This window comes from Dysidea avara, chromosome 5 (assembly GCF_963678975.1).
Source record: "Dysidea avara chromosome 5, odDysAvar1.4, whole genome shotgun sequence".
Taxonomy (NCBI): Eukaryota; Metazoa; Porifera; class Demospongiae; order Dictyoceratida; family Dysideidae; genus Dysidea; species Dysidea avara.
Genome location: NC_089276.1, coordinates 25,154,251 through 25,171,377, shown reverse-complemented (window position 1 = coordinate 25,171,377; position 17,127 = coordinate 25,154,251). Strand labels below are relative to the sequence as shown.

Sequence of the window (17,127 nt, the reverse complement as noted above, 5' to 3'; positions counted from 1 at the left end):
CAATCACGGTACTGAGTTTATAGCTACTCTTCCCTTGTACAGAGGGGGGGTTCTAGCTTATCAACTTGATCATGCAACTATACTTAGATGTACCTATACTAGCTATCAGGTGTGTGAAGTCATTGTATTGCATTGGTGTAGTGACTAGCCAAGAGATTCATCATCCACAGATCAGTTTGAACATTGATAGACTCCAGGACAAAGGTATAGTGTTATATTTACTCATAAACTGGCAAATCTGTTACATGCAGGCAGTGAATGTATGCTTGAGCAACCAGTAGAAATAGAAACAACAGCTGATATAGAAGCAGATATAATTGAAGACCGTACTGAAGAAGAAGAAGACCACGTTGAAATGATTGAAGACTGTACTGAAGCAGATGAAATTGAAGATCACATTGAACCATATGCGTTTGAAGGTTATGTTGATGCAGAAAACCACATTGAAGGAGAAATAGCAGATCACCAGCCTTTCTTTGATGAAAATGGTGGAGAAGTTGGTGGACAGGATCATGGTATTAACAGAGAGCAAGATCCTGAAAACGATCATGAAGCAGATCCAAATCAGTCATCAGATACCACTGATGACAGCAATGAACCATTGTACACAGGAGCATCTATAACAGTTGGGATTACTATGACCCTGCTACTAGCATTTATAGTCCGACATAAGCTTACCAATGAAGCTGCTTCAGGTCTTCTTTACCTTATTGAGGTCATTTGTCCCAAACCAAACAAATGTCTTAAAACACATTACTTTTTTAAGAAATTTTTTTCCTTTTTGGTGACACCGTTTAAATACTGTTACTACTGTCCACAATGCTCTTATCCCATCTCCAATACAGCTGTAAAAGTGTGTTCTGTTTGCAAAAAGATTTTCAACTCGATGAAGGATCTTAAATACTTTTTGCATATATCTATATCTGAACAAATAACGGCTTTGTATTCTTGGAAATATTTCTTTGCCAACCTTTCTTACAGATTTACAAGAGTTAAAAAATATCACAATAACTATGAAGATATTTATGATGGGCATTTATACAAACAGCACATGCGAACAAATGGAATTCTAGCCAATGTTGACAACATTTCTCTAACGTGGAATGTGGATGGGTTACCAATTTTTTCTTCCTCCAAGTTTAGTATATGGCCATGTTACTTTATTGTCAATGAATTGCCATATAGAATGCGGTTGTTGAAAGAAAATAGTATAATTGGTGGATTATGGTTTGGAGAAGAAAAGCCAAACATGCATGTATTTTTAAAACCCATAGCAGCCGAACTTCTTCAATTGGAAAAGGTTGGAATTGAGGTCAAGCCTCCTTTAAGCCCTCACCCATTTGTTGCTAAAGTGATTTTATTGGCAGGCAGTTGCGATCTTCCAGCCAAGTGCTTAATGCTGAATACAATTCAATTCAATGGAGATTTTGGGTGTTGCAAATGTTTGCAATCTGGTTCCTCCTTTACGACAAGTGCACGAGGACACGTCCATATCTATCCATATTGCCCTAGAAATCCTACTGGACCAAAGAGATCAAGTACACAGCACCAATTGGATGTATCTGAAGCAAAAAAGACAAACACAATTGTGAACGGTGTAAAGGGACCATCATGGCTGAGAATACTAAAACAATATGACATCATCGATGGCACAACAATTGATTATATGCACTGTGTATTGTTGGGCGTGGTTAAGTTACTGTTATCTCTCTGGATCGGATCTGAACACCACAGCAAGGAACACTACATTGGAAGAAAATTAAATGTTATTGACCAACGGCTTATGGAGATAAACCCACCATCAATTATAACCCGAAAGCCACAAATGCTTTCAACTCATTTTAAGTACTTCAAAGCGTCAGAATATCGTTCCTTTCTTTTGTATTATTCCCTTCCAGTTCTTCACGGAATATTACCACCACGGTACTATGATCACTATTCATTGTTAGTTATTTCAATTCATACATTGCTACAACAATCAATTACAAGTAATCAACTACTCCATTCTGAAGAAATGATTAAAAGATTTTGTCAACAATTTGAAATACTCTATGGCAAAAGATATATGTCAGCAAATGTACACCTATTATTACACCTTCCTGACACTGTCCGTCAATTTGGCCCTCTTTGGGTGTACTCTTGTTTCTATTTTGAAGGACAAAATGGTACACTCAAGAACCTAGTCCACGGAACACAACATGTTGATTCTCAAATTGTAAGTTCTTTTTCATATTATAAAAATCTACACATTGCAGTTGAGAAACTTTTTGGTGAAAATTCCGAACCTTTTATAGAAGCATTTCAACACCTCCATTCTACCTATCGGCATAAGGTACCATTTAACAGTCAACTTATCGGGGATAATATTTATGCATTAGGTAAACCTCAAACTGGTGTTGTTGATAGACTATTAAATGGACCAGAATTGGAAGTACTGAAATATTTGGAAGCAGATATCTCGGGGGCAATTGTTGAAATATTTAGCAGAATTATTTTTCATAATATATCAATACACAGTTGCCAATGGAACAACAAAAGCGTTATAAAACAAAATAATTCAACAGTAGCATATGTACAAGAAGATGATGTTGAGTACGGCATAATCAGGAAAATTGTACATATAAAACCTCACAAGACAATTGCCATTATTACTAAGCTACATCACTCACCACTGCGATCCAACACTACAATTTCACATATCTTAAAGTGTTCGGTACCATCTGAAACTTCAGAAGCAGTTGCCATAAACATTAATAACATTTGTAGTCCTTGTGTGTATATGTCTTTTACTGATGTTTCAGACACAGTTTACATAGCTGTACTACCTAACTTATTAGAAAAAGACTAAGCTATATTATACTGTACTATGTGTTGATATATATTATACCTTTGTAACTGAACTTTCAATCAACTTTGTAATTTGTTTATATATACGTACAGGTGCACGTTCATGCATGTGACAAACACAATTACAAACTGCATGTGCAAGATGGTTTGCTTGTGCTGTATGTGTTTTGTATACACTAGTTTCTTACAACAGTACCAATTTGTCCCTCACAATAAAAGCATGAATCCATTCAAAGCTAGAGCCAATTGACGGCCAGCTAGTAGGTGAACATTTACTAACATGCATCGATCCCTTAATATATGAGCATTTCAAATTGTCGACAAAGTCTGTTCACAACATAATGCTTGTTGAAATAAAATGGATTGTTATAACAAAGTGTGAATCGAACAACTAACAAGGAATAATGATTGCAGCTACCATGGTGCTACAAAGAAATGGAAGGGAATTATACTATGGCTTGCAGGTGTAACTGATGGTATACAACTATTGGCAGTATCTACTGTATACAAGTCGAATCGCATGAATTCCTGCACATACATTTAGAGCAGTACTATACATTAATTTCTGTTAATTTCTGACCTGCAAACAAAAGAGATATAAGCTCCTTGTAGTTGTCATATGATAGGACAGAGCTATAATTATGTACATTGTCAGTATGCTACATGTACAGATATCTTACACCAGCTCTTTCCTTTACTATATACTAGTACAATTTAATGTACATTGCATGCATGTAATTATTTGGAATTAGCACTTGATAACAAATGTTACTAAACTGTATGTGTACAAAATAGAGACAATTTGAAGGCAAAATTTTGATAACAAATGTTACTAAACTGTATGCATACAAAATAGAGACAATTTGAAGACAACATTTTGGTAACAAATGTTACTAAACTGTATGCATACAAAATAGAGACAATTTGAAGACAACATTTTGATAACAAATGTTACTAAACTGTATGCATACAAAATAGAGACAATTTGAAGACTACATTTTGATAACAAATGTTACTAAATTGTATGCATACAAAATAGAGACATATTAGTAAGGGATATGTTTGCCATATGTGCAGGATAAGTACAATTTATATACAAAGTGCTGCTCTTAAATTGTATCTAAAATGTACTTAAAATGTTGTAGCAGCATGCACGCAGTATGCATAATGATTATATACTGCACCCAACATTTTTGTAAGGGAGTTGTTTTTAAAGTATTTCTCTATGCTATTTGTTGCAAAAATGTTTTTCTAGTTTTCAACTCAGTAGCTATACTAATTACTGTTGTCTTATATTGTACATCATTGTACGTATTGTGTTACACAGTTATTGATGATGAGGATGAACAGTTGAGTATTGTGAGTAAACCTGGTGGAGGTGTGGCTCTGGAACGTTATGATATGCCCTTTCCACCAAAAGGTAGTGTAATTTATATATAATGCATGTTTGCCATGTTAGTATTACCTATCAGGTTTGCTTGTGGTTACATAGATATTAGCAGGCTGTTAGACAATGTAGTGCAATAACAATCAATGCCAGATAGTATAATGTTCTCCTAATGCACCTCTGATTTTCTTGGTCTGAGTAATAATGCACTGTTACCTCCTACCCCGTCACCAAAGTACACCATTAAGGTAGCACTGAACTGATTTCACGAAGTTAATTTGACCATACCCACAAACTGCCAACACACACCTGCCAAAAGCAAAAATAAATGGGAAAGCATTCTGAGGGCTGTCAGCAGTCTCTAATTGCTTGTAAATAGGGTCATGATTCAGGTCAGAAAAAAAAAAAAAAAATTATGTACTGTTAACAATATACATGGTACATTAAATTGTTCACTGTCGAAGTATACCTCCTCCTTTATGGGTAACTGATTTTGTTACATCTTTTACTATGCCTGCTACTTCTACTGCCTGCTGCTTCCACTGGTTCCCCCACAATGTCAGCTCTGCCAGAAGTAGCCATCTCACCTAGTAAGCTAAGTAAATTGAATGGCCACAACTATATGAGTGCATGGTTACCCTAGTTGTTTCATCAATTTCACCTCTGCCATCTCATCCAAATGTTGTTATTCCTTCTACTTCCACTGAGGTAGCGTCTGCTATTTCTACTGGTTTCACCACAATAGCAGCTCAAGTGCCAGAAGTATGTAGCCATCTCACCTGGTAAGGAAAGTATATTATGCCAACAATTTTACTACTTGTTACCATAGTTATTTCATCAATTTCATCTCCACCATCATTTCCATATGCTACCACACTCACACAACAATCTATCACACCATCTCCATTGCAAACATTGGTTTCATTGTTTGAGTTTTCATCAGAGTCTTTGGCATGCTTACCATCTGTTTTTCTGCCATCAATAGCTCCAGTGTGTTCCACTGTCATCAGCAACTTCAGCATGTTACCCTTCTCCTCTGTTGTTGTTGGCAGCTTTGATGTGTTTCCCTCCACTGTCATCAATAGGTTCAGTGTATTACCTTTCACTATTGCCAGATGCTCCAGTGCTTGACCTGTACCACAAATTCCAATATCTCCACTACATCCATGATTTGAGTTTCCATTATTAGTAAGTTACAGTCACAACTTCCAGCACCAAAAGATTTGTTTTCTAGTATCTGCCACCTTTTTCAGAGTTTCACTTACCACCAGAGCAACCGTATACTTTCACTGTCAACTCTGATTACTACATAGCCACTAGAAACACCAACTTTGGAAAGTACCAACACCCTAATTAAGAAACGTAAATAATCAGTACTGTTACATAAATTATTTTACCAGAAAAAAACATATTCAACAACTGGTAACAATGATTTCACTTTGTCTTCTCAGTGATTACATCACAGAGATCACACATCATGCTTCGAAAATGTATACCTCTAAATCATCTGTGATACTTGGCCAGAAGGGTCACTACTAGACTAACTTGGGTGCAGTTCTAGGGCAAATGGCTACTGGAGGTGGGGGTGATCATTTTACAGGAGCAACTATCAGCCATGAATATCCCATCATTATCGCCCCACAGTTTTGTTCAGTTTGAGAGGGACCTTGGTACTGCCTTTGAAGCTTTGATCACACAGGAGCTCATAACTGCTGGTAAGGAAGAGTATGAGCATGCAATAACCACTAATTGTACAGTCAATGAGAAGCCAACATGTACTGTAGTTGTAGACGATGGGTGGAGCAAATGTACTCAGGCATTCATACAATGCCAAGCCTGGTGTGGAGTTATTTTTGGGGCACATTCACCATGAAATTGCTTTATATAATAGGAATTCACAAGTACTGTTGTACATGTTCCATTGTGGAAAGGAAAAGTGTTCCTGTACGATCTCATGTCTGCTTCAAAAACTGGTTGTAGTCATTTTGCTCAATGGAGACTGATATTATTGTGGAAAGGGTTTCTGCGATCTGAGGAAATGTGCATGGCTTGCAATACATGTGGATGAGATTGGTGATGGTGATTGCTCTGCTTATGACCCCGAAGCTTAGGTAAACATGTAATAAAGGTAAAATATACCAAGCATTCCCTGGAGTGTTTTCAAAGTGGTGGCCAAGGCAGGGGCGGATCCAGGGTCTGGAAAGAGGGGGGGCACCTTGCTGAAAAAAGTTGAAGAGCAAAAAAAAAAAAAAAAGGTCACAACAATAATAGCTAGTTATCCTTTACCAAATATATTATATCACGTATGTTATGTAAAATAAAATCCTATTTATAGCTTCCTAAGTAAGCTACACTTCCCCATGAACACTGTGACTGCTTTATTAGAGTGATTGGTGATTGACTGCTCTATTAGAGTATCTCGATCTTATATACATTTTTTTAAGGGAGGGGGGGGGGGGGCACGTGCCCCCTGTGCCCCCCCCTGGATCTGCCCCTGCAAGGAAAGCAGTGATTTTTGTGGGAAGCATGGACTGACTGCTGGTAAAATTCTACATATTGCCAGACTGAGGCTGCAATAAAAAAAACATAGCTTGACCAATGATGTGGCATCTCTTCACCATGATCTTACCCATCATTATTTTGGTGGTACCATCGCCAGTTTCTGCTGGATAATAGAGGTCCAGATAAGGGAGGTTCCACTGTAGGCACATAGTAGGACAGTAGTAGTGGGGGGCAGTAAGCAATGTGACCCAGTGGTCGTATAAACACTAATCTGATTCTGGATCAGATTATACTATCATACACGATGATGTAATTTATACATGTAATTACCTCCACCTCATATCCCTGAAAAGCACAAGGAGGGAGGGAGCCTAAAAGTTGTTGTTTACCTGTTAGGTGACTTGTACTAATAGTACTAACACTTAGTTTATCCAGGTAGTCTGGTACATACTACTGTCCATAACTAAGAAATGCAAACTAATATCCTGAAGTAACCGTTTTAAATGCAACCAATGTTTTTATCACTATCAATTTGTACTGTGGCAAATGGGGAAGTCACTACAGAGCACTCTCCTGGGCTGTAAAATGTTTCATCACCTAGCAGCGAGGTTTCAATGTACCTATAGCTACTGACACCACTATACAGACTATGCTATGATTATTACTTGGCATATGGACATATTCTAAAAGTACAAGCAAATCAAAATTAACTTGCAATAAATTTACAGGATCAGTGCATCTCTCAAGATTTAAAACCATGTATGCAAGTAATGCATCATGTAAAGTAAATTTGTATGGCAAGGCTAGAGCTGGGTAGATCTGTTTCCCAGGTACTATCGGTGATGATATTGTGTCATGTATGAAATACTAGAAGGGACGGGGTTATCACAGACATGACCACATACAATACAGCTCTGTATTGAGGTCAATTGAGCTGTATACAGGTATATTGACCTCAATACAGGTATATACAGGTATACAGTACAGGTATATTGACCTCAGCTCAATACAGGTACGTATATTGACCTCAGCTCTGTATTGAGGTCAATTGAGCTGTATACAGGTCAATTCAGCTCTGTATAGAGCTCTGTCCTTGCACTTGGTAAAAGTAGTTGCGCTTTGCTTCAGTTTGTATCCCTTTGAGAAAAAAAAGTTGGTTTATTGGAACATACATCTTTGACTGACATAACCCAAGCAAGAGCAGGACACTTGATCTCAAGGATACCATGTGGATTGGTAACACTTGGATCATATACAGCCCATCTGGTGATGCTGCTAACTACTAATCCTAAAAAGAATAAATAAACAATATATTGCTGTCATAGAATGCGTTACCTTGAGGTCAACTTATAGTCCTACTTCTGTCACTGTTGCATCGGGATGGATGGATGCAAATGCTCCAGGTATGCCCTTCAAGCAACTGGCTATGTCATGTGACTATTACATAGACCCCGGCTGACAGCTCTCGCCCAGTAATTCAAAGAATTGAGTACGATCATAAGTTCTGGGGGGAAAAGGATGTACTCCAAACTGAGGTTATTTTACCTGGGGTTCATGTTGCCTGAACTTGCCACTCCCAGATTTCGCTATCCACAAAATATCTGAGAGACACATGATGTCACGCACTTCTCCTGTAATACTCCTAATAACTGTTATCTTATTAGTAATCACCATAATAATTCGTATTGATCTGCAATCTTTGTCAAACATGATTATAAAAACAATGAAGATAACGAACACTCACAAGCCTTGGCGCCCCTCTTCCTTAGGCTTGTCTAGGACTTGGTAGGCTTCTTCACAATAAGCAAACCACTAGATGTTACAACTCTGGTCCTAGGTTATCAGCATTTTGTTTCTGCATCAAATCTATTGGCTTCCCATTGTAAACATTCTCAAAAGTTTCCATTGTATTGTCAGTGTCAACTTCATCTTTGGATCTAATAAAATGACACAAACAACTGTCCAGCACACAGCATATATGCAAGCATGCACAACAATACAAATACATTAAATAAATGTCATTTAATTGTTACACATTTAATACAGCGTCTACTTTCTGATTTGACATTATGAGATAGATTCCTTTTGGCATATCCCATTGCTATGAGAGTGGTGCTGACAGTGTCATTGTGTTTTATTATTGCAAGCAGCTTCTGTTGGAATCATTATGAATTATTCCAAGCTTACCAAAGGCAACATCTGTTACAAGGCAACATCAATGTCATCCATAGTAGCTGGCTCAGAGTTTCTGATTATCATGACACTGTTTTATATGGAATCATCCACCGTATTGCAGGCTTCCTTCTTATCTCCCCCCACCAATAAAGGGTACATTTTATTCTAGTACTGCTGATTTTATTGCTACTCTTGTCCTCGGTAACTGATGCAGTTACTTTGTACTAAATTTTTAAATGTTCACTGTGGTGCAATGTCTTGGAAAGATTTCTTGAGCTATGTGCTACACTTGGAAGATACCATGTTTTGGACACCTCACCATTCCAAAATCCTAACAGCGAAGCAACTATCTGTGTCCTGTATTATTGAATCATACCAGGGGCATACTAACCACTTAGCTATCCTCCTACACACATGTCTCAGCATGATAATATCTTCTCACTTGACATGTTCCAACTTGCAGAACTGCTCTGGAAGTATTTAGTCTGTTGACAGAGTTGTTAATTACACACTTCCTCTTGATTTATTTTTTCATGTATGTTGAATGTGTATTGCTACTAGCTTACCAGGCAGGTTATTCAAGAGTATCCATACTTTCACCAGCCACTGAGGAATGTGTATTTACCCCCATACATTGACAAATGCAGTTATTATTTTGTGCCACTATCCTCCTAACAGATGATTAATTAAAAGCTCTTACCTATATTACTGCATTACATTGTAAAGTTTTTTCCTACATTACACTACACTATAAAGTACCTGCTTAAAGTATTACATAATTGTGCCAGTACAGCATACGTCTTGTTAGATAAATATAAATATATCTCTAAACTTCAACAATTGCTCTAGAATTTGCTGATATCTCCCTTGGAAGATCTGTTTGTATGGCTACCACATTAAACTGAGTGTCAAGCAGTTCTATAACCAGCATTTGTTAAGTTCTTCACTCAATTCCCTAATGGTTGATTGAGCAATCTGAACTATTGTTCCCAATCTTGCCATGCTTTTGCCTTGTGGAGTTACTCCATATGTAGGTTGACTAAGTGTATTAGAGGACATGAAGTTCTAATATTGTTGGTACCTGCATTGCCATTCTGGGATTAAAACTGTTGTTGGACTAAATGATCAAATATTTCAACTGAATAGTCTGTTCAATTACTTGGTTCTACAATGGAGCAAGAAAACCCGAGCACAATGTAGTATCCTTCTTCACAAATGGCATCTCTAAATTCCATGTGCCTTAAATTAGAGAAAATACTTCACAACTCATCACAAATAAGATAAAACATTGTTATGTTCCTGATCTCTAGATGTATGGCTTTCATACTAGCTTCACGTTAAATAGTGCTTGATCATCAAATTATTCAAGGGTGGAATGTGTCTTGCTCTTTTGCACATGACATGGCATCATCATTTGTGGATGGACTAGCTTGTTATGGAGTGATAGGAGTAGTGGTTTGCTATGTTTGTGTTGTTGCTTCAAATTTCCTTTTCCTAAAGGACTTTCAGTGTGTCCTCAGCTAAGTCTTACACAGGGATGACAAATTGCAGCACTGGAGTAATGGCTAAAGATGGTGATCTGTCACAGCACAATCTGTTTGTAATTGATCTCTCTTATGCTGGTCACATGACAAACATCTTATTACATACAGGCCAGATCATATTCAGGCCGGAATAGATACACTCGGGACCTCCTCGGCTCACTGAGCCATTCTAAGAGAAAATTTCCAAATGTTTTTAATGCCCATACTCTTAGAAGAACTAATGGCTTATGAGACTTCAGAAATTGATACAAACTTTTACCGTTAGTTAAGTTCAAGGGCAGATGCATATTTAGAAACTAGCATAGTTTTGTATGTAGTTTAGGTATCTGAAAAGAGTGACAGCTTGATCACCGTTTACATCAATCATAACTATGTATAAAAGTATAGTTTTACAGATGCTATGGAGCTTCTATAGCCTCTGCACAGAAATTAAGGTCAATAAGCTCGAGCTCTAAAGCACATACCGTTAGCCTTTTATTTGTAAACATATATACTTCTCTTCACTATCATTGTTCCCTGTTTCTATCAAGTGTAATAATTGAGGATATAAAGTGCATGTATCCCGTTTATTCCACAACAGTAATTGTATTGGATTATGATTTTCCCTTGACAGTAACTGATTCCCGGTCTATCAATGATGACAATAAAAGAGCTTCATTTGTTACAAGTGCGGTCATGAAGGAACACCTGGACAAGCACCAGTCATCATTTCTTGATGATTTCATCATGTTACGAACTAGTACAAACTCTGCCTCATCACTTCAACCTATTAGTCAGCTTTTTTCTGGTATGTGAATTTTGTGTATCTGATCTGTTGTACAGTGACTCATTATTGTTTGACACTATTTGTTTCTAGAATTTGACAAAATTGTTTAGACATGAAGTCATTAAAGAACTTTGTATGTTTAGATAAATAACTGTTAATCACCTTTTATCGCCAGTTACTGTATTTATGAACCATTATATGTGTTACCTGTGTACAGATAATGATGTGTACAGTGGAGATGATCAAATAGAGTCTGATGACAATACTGGAGTTGTGGAGAGATGTCAAACAGTAGAAGTTTCATTATCAGGTGTGTAGTGGATCAATTAAATATTAGTTTTCTGCTGTATATGTGACAGTAATAGTGAAGTGATAATTGTATGAACAAAACAATTGTATAACAACTGTCCACTAGTTACAAATAAACCATCTCCTGTATTGAGATCTGATCAAAACAGCTACCATCTCCGTGTGTGTGATTACTACTGATCAAAACAGCTACCATCTCCGTGTGTGTGATTACTACATTACTATTGGTGGTCAATACCACGGGTTGTAATTATCTCCTACCGACCATTTTGATGTGGGCTCCTAAATTTTGTTAATCAAAAACGTGTGTGCGTACCTGTTAGCTGCTATGCACATCTTTTTGTGTGGTGTGTGTGTGCGTGCGTGTGTGTGTGTGTGTGCGTGTGTGTGCGTGTGTGTGTGTGTGCGTGTGCGTGTGCGTGCGTGTGTGTGTGTGTGTGTGTGTCAGTCCAGTACTTGAGAACTAACTAACACAATTGTACAATCCAAGAGGTCGCTGCACTTTATTCTTATAACCATTTCAGCTGTCAGAAACAGCTGGTGTTTCATTTTAGCACTTGCACATAGTGGGATATTACTGCATGGATTCACATAACTACTTTAATACCAACTGAATCATTGTGCTTTTTCATCATCTAAAACTTTTCTTGTCCTTTCTTTTGCTGCAAAGTCAACAGTAACAATGACCAATTCTGGCTGTGTGCTATGCATAACATCAAGGAGCCTATGAGCTAAAATGTGTTTGCTTGACTGATAACTTTACATGCTAAATTTTCAGGATATATTATGTATCTAATCCAAAACAGCCAAGCTGTAAAAAAAGTGTGCGGCCCTCAGAAAGGCTATGGTGAAAAAAAGATGTGAAATCCAAGGTGGCGGCCAAGAAATGGCTGTGATGGTAGGTTAATGGTAAAAATTTTAATAATGACAATTCAGGTAAATATTGTGAAGCGGCACAAAAATTCACCTGAATTGTCGTTATTAAAATTTTTACCATTAACCTACCATCACAGCCATTTCTTGGCCGCCACCTTGGATTTCACATCTTTTTTCACCATAGCCTTTCTGAGGGCCGCACACTTTTTTTACAGCTTGGCTGTTTTGGATTAGATTTCATTTCTTTTTGTATTTGTATACCCCAAAGCCGGCCTATGGCCAGCTTTGGGACATTTTTAACCTATGTTTTTTTTCTTTACTACAGGAAGAAGTAAAGATGAAGTAGATATACTTTAAATATTTTATCAGTAAATGTACAAATTATATATATAATACATATGTGACCGGATTTGCAAAAAGGGGCCTTCCACACACATCCAATTTGCCAACTTTGACAATTGATAACTTCAGTTTGGAAAGAGCTATTGCCTTGAAATTTGGGCAGTGGTGATTGATTTCTTTGCAGCTGAACTCTCCACATGATGGTTTCTTTGTAGCTGAACTCTCTACAAGGCAATTTCTTCTAGCTGATCTCTCTACAGGGAGATTTGTTTGTAGCTGAACTATCTACAAGGTAATTTCTTCTAGCTGATCTCTCTACAGGGTGATTTGTTTGTAGCTGAATTCTGTACAGGTGATTTGTTTGCAGCTGAGCTCTTTACAAAATGGTTTCTTTGTAGCTGAACTCTCTAAAAGGTAACTTCTTCTAACTGATCTTTCTACAGGGTGATTTGTTTGTAGCTGAACTATCTACAAGGTAATATCTTCTAGCTGATCTCTCTACAGGGTGATTTGTTTGTAGCTGAATTCTGTACAGGTGATTTGTTTGCAGCTGAGCTCTTTACAGAATGGTTTCTTTGTAGCTGAACTATCTACAAGGTAATTTCTTCTAGCTGATCTCTCTACAGGGTGATTTGTTTGTAGCTGAATTCTGTACAGGTGATTTGTTTGCAGCTGAGCTCTTTACAGAATGGTTTCTTTGTAACTGAACTTTCTACAAGTTGACTTCTTCTAGCTGATCTTTCAATAGGGTGATTTGTTTGTAGCTTCACTCTCTACAAGGTAACTTCTTCTAACTGATCTCTCTACAGGGAGATTTGTTTGTAACTGAACTCTCTACAGGTGATTTGTTTGAAGCTGAACTTTCTAAATGATGGTTTCTTTGTAGCTGAACTCTCTACAAGTTAACTTCTTCTAGCTGATCTCTCTACAGGGTGATTTGTTTGTAGATGAATTCTGTACAGGTGATTTGTTTGCAGCTGAGCTCTTTACAGAATGGTTTCTTTGTAGCTGAACTCTCTAAAAGGTAACTTCTTCTAACTGATCTTTCTACAGGGCAATTTGTTTGTGGCTGTATTTTCTACAGGGTGATTTGTTTGCAGCTGAACTCTCTACATGGTGGTTTCTTTGTAGCTGAACTCTCTACAAAGTAATTTCTTCTAGCTGATCTCTCTACAGGGTGATTTGTTTGTAGTTGAATTCTGTACAGGTGATTTGTTTGCAGCTGAGCTCTTTACAAAATGGTTTCTTTGTAGCTGAACTCTCTACAAGTTAACTTCTTCTAACTGATCTTTCTACAGGGCAATTTGTTTGTGGCAGAATTTTATACAGGGTGATTTCTTTGCAGCTGAACTCTCTACATGGTGGTTTCTTTGTAGCTGAACTCTCTACAAGGTAACTTCTTCTAGCTGATCTCTCTACAGGGTGATTTGTTTGTAGCTGAACGATCTACAAGGTAACTTCTTCTAGCTGATCTTTCTACAGGAAGATTTGTTTGTAGCTGAACTCTCTACAGGTGATTTGTTTGAAGCTGAACTCTCTAAATGATGGTTTCTTTGTAGCTGAACTCTCTACAAGTTCACTTCTTCTAGCTGATCTCTCTACATGGTGATTTGTTTGTAGCTGAATTCTGTATAGGTGATTTGTTTGCAGCTGAGTTCTTTAAATAATGGTTTCTTTGTAGCTGAACTCTCTCAAGGTAACTTCTTCTAGCTGATGTCTTTACAGGGTCACTAGTTTGTAGCTGAATTCTCTACATGGTGGTTTCTTTGTAACTGAACTCTCTACAAGGTAACTTTTTCTAGCTCATCTTTCTACAGGGTGATTTATTTGTAGCTGAATTCTTTACAGGTGATTTGTTTGCATCTGAGCTCTTTAAAGAATGGTTTCTTTGTAGCTGAACTCTCTACAAGGTACCTTCTTCTAGCTGATGTCTCTACAAGGTCACTAGTTTGTAGCTGAGCTCTCTACATTGTGGTTTTTTTGTAACTGAACTCTCTACAAGGTGACCTCTTCTAGCTGATCTTTCTACAGTGTGATTTGTTTGAAGCCGAACTCTCTACAAGGTAACTTCTTCTAGCTGATCTCTCTACAGGGAGATTTGTTTGTAGCTGAACTCTCTACATGATGGTTTCTTTGTAGCTGAACTCTCTACAAGGTAACTTCTTCTAGCTAATCTCTCTACAGGGAGATTTGTTTGTAGCTGAACTCTCTACATGATGGTTTCTTTGTAGCTGAACTCTTTGCAAGGTAACTTCTTCTATTGATCTCTCCACAGGGCGATTTGTTTGTAGCTGAACTCTCTACATGGTGGTTTCTTTGTAGCTGAACTCTTCAAGGTGATTTTTTCTAGCTGAACTATCTCTTTCCATAGTTGCATGAACTCCCTACAAGGTAACTTCTTCTAGCTGATCTCTCTACAGGGTGACTTGTGTGTAGCTGATCTCTATACAGGTTTCTTATTTCTAGCTGATCTCTTGAATTCTCTTCAGGGTGACTGCTCTATTAGGATGACTGCTCTATTAGAGTATCTCGATCTCGCACTTGCCGCACCAAGTTGGATTTCGTGTTATAACTCTGTGGCTTTAAGTCTGATTCTTCTACACCATTGATGAGCCTTTCTAAGATGATTACTCCATCTGTACAACGATTTTCAAAGCATTACCCTAAGCGGTTTATCTGGTAGGCGTGGCAAGCAGTCGTTTTTTTATTAGCTGATCTCGATTGCGTAATTGTTACACACTGTTGGTTTTTTCGTTGTATCTTCCTGGTTTTTAGCTCGATTTCTTTCAAACCACAAAAGGTTTGAGGTTCAATAGTTAACCTATTCACCCACCGATTTTCAGCTTCTTCCCATACGCGGTTTACCCTGTAGGCGTGACAACATATTGGTGTTATTTTTCGTGAATAATCGCTCATAACTCTTTGCCTGTTTATCGTATTCCAGCCAAAGTTGGTACCAAGATGCGCCTTTATATCCCCCTTCTGTGTGCCAAATTTCAAGGCAATCGGATATGGCGTTCGAGTTTTATAGCAGTTTTTGTAAGTGTGCGACAAGAAAAAGAAAAATAAGAAGAAAAAAAAAACGAAGAAACTGAGCCAATTTTTGAAGTCGCATATCTCGGGAACGCGCGAAGCGATTTCGCTCAAATTTGGAATGTGGAGTGCTGCAGTTGGAGGGAATGTCCACAGCAAAAATCGTCTTGTTTCATCAAGGAAGCACAGAGCTACGGAGGTGCGAAAATTGCGTTTTCTTTCTTCCTGTCAATATACTCACGGGTGTTACGCGCCGGCTTCTTGGGCCGCACGACACACTACCGTGTGTCTTGATTTCATCACCCCTGGGTAGCCATATCATTGTGTGGCCAGCTATTGTACATAGTAAACATAATACCATATCATTTTACTGCTTCTTCGATGATGGTACTTGTGTCACAAAAGTACACATTTGTTTGTTACTTTATAAGGTGCATTATTACAAAATGTTGATATTGCTTCTTGCAAGTCACCCTTTGGTATCTGCTGCATCAACTTCTGTACTGCCTGCTGTGTTATTGTGATGTGTCACCATCTGTGTATCCTCTTGTACCACCACTGGGATGGCCAGATTGGTGTGTCTCTGTCAGCATTTCCACATGTGTTAGTGTATTGCCATCTCTGTTTCCATGTGTCACCACCAGTGTTACCTGATGTGTCATCATCTGTGTCACTACTGGTGTTACCTAATGTGTTTCTGTCTATGTTTCCATATTTAATATTGATATCAATGCATTGCAACTACTTGATAGGATTGTGTAAAAGTGTGGAAATAGTTAGGTGCTGGAGTAGGTTACATTTCATGCTAAAATTCATTGGATGGCACAAGGAAAATACTGCACAAGTTCAGGCAGCAGTGTTTAATGAACAAACCTGCCCCTTGCCTTCATATTGTGTTACTGTGGCAGAGTTACACATCCCCAACAATGAATTGCGAATGTTTGGCTCAACTGGTGGTGACTGAACAGTAGCAATAGGATCTGACACTTTAGACATCTGAGCAAGTTAATTATCCCACAGGCTTAAGGGTGCTCTGTACAGTTCCGCGTATGGCTTCTGAGGTTAGCACAGCTGGGGTTTACTAATGGATTCCATGGTCGCCAATAATTATCTAAATTAGTCTGTGGCTCGTGGTGCGCCCAACAAGAGAAAAATGTCTTTTATGATGAAATAACCTGCCACAAACGAAGAAAGAAGAGAGATATACATGAAGGAAGTAAAATAAGTGTTGTATCTTCTTCATCATGGTGTGATGAATATAGCGATCTGTAATTTACCGATTATCTTCTGGTTACGCGATTAAGAAACAATAATTGTGGCCATAGGTGCCTCAGTTTCTACACCTT

At 37.9% G+C, this 17,127-nt stretch overlaps 1 protein-coding gene across 2 annotated transcripts in view; it reads left to right on the top strand.

Annotated features, from left to right (window-relative positions):
• LOC136256229 (uncharacterized) overlaps positions 1-17,127 on the top strand; it is an 89,272-nt gene that overhangs the window by 34,349 nt on the left and 37,796 nt on the right. The window contains exons 12-14 of one of the 2 annotated variants that reach the window (XM_066049164.1): positions 4,175-4,267; positions 11,069-11,227; positions 11,439-11,531. In XM_066049164.1, coding sequence (XP_065905236.1) covers positions 4,175-4,267; positions 11,069-11,227; positions 11,439-11,531 — 345 coding nt within the window. Of the gene's footprint in view, positions 1-4,174; positions 4,268-11,068; positions 11,243-11,438; positions 11,532-17,127 lie in introns of both variants that reach the window. The other variant, XM_066049163.1, reaches the window with a different exon arrangement.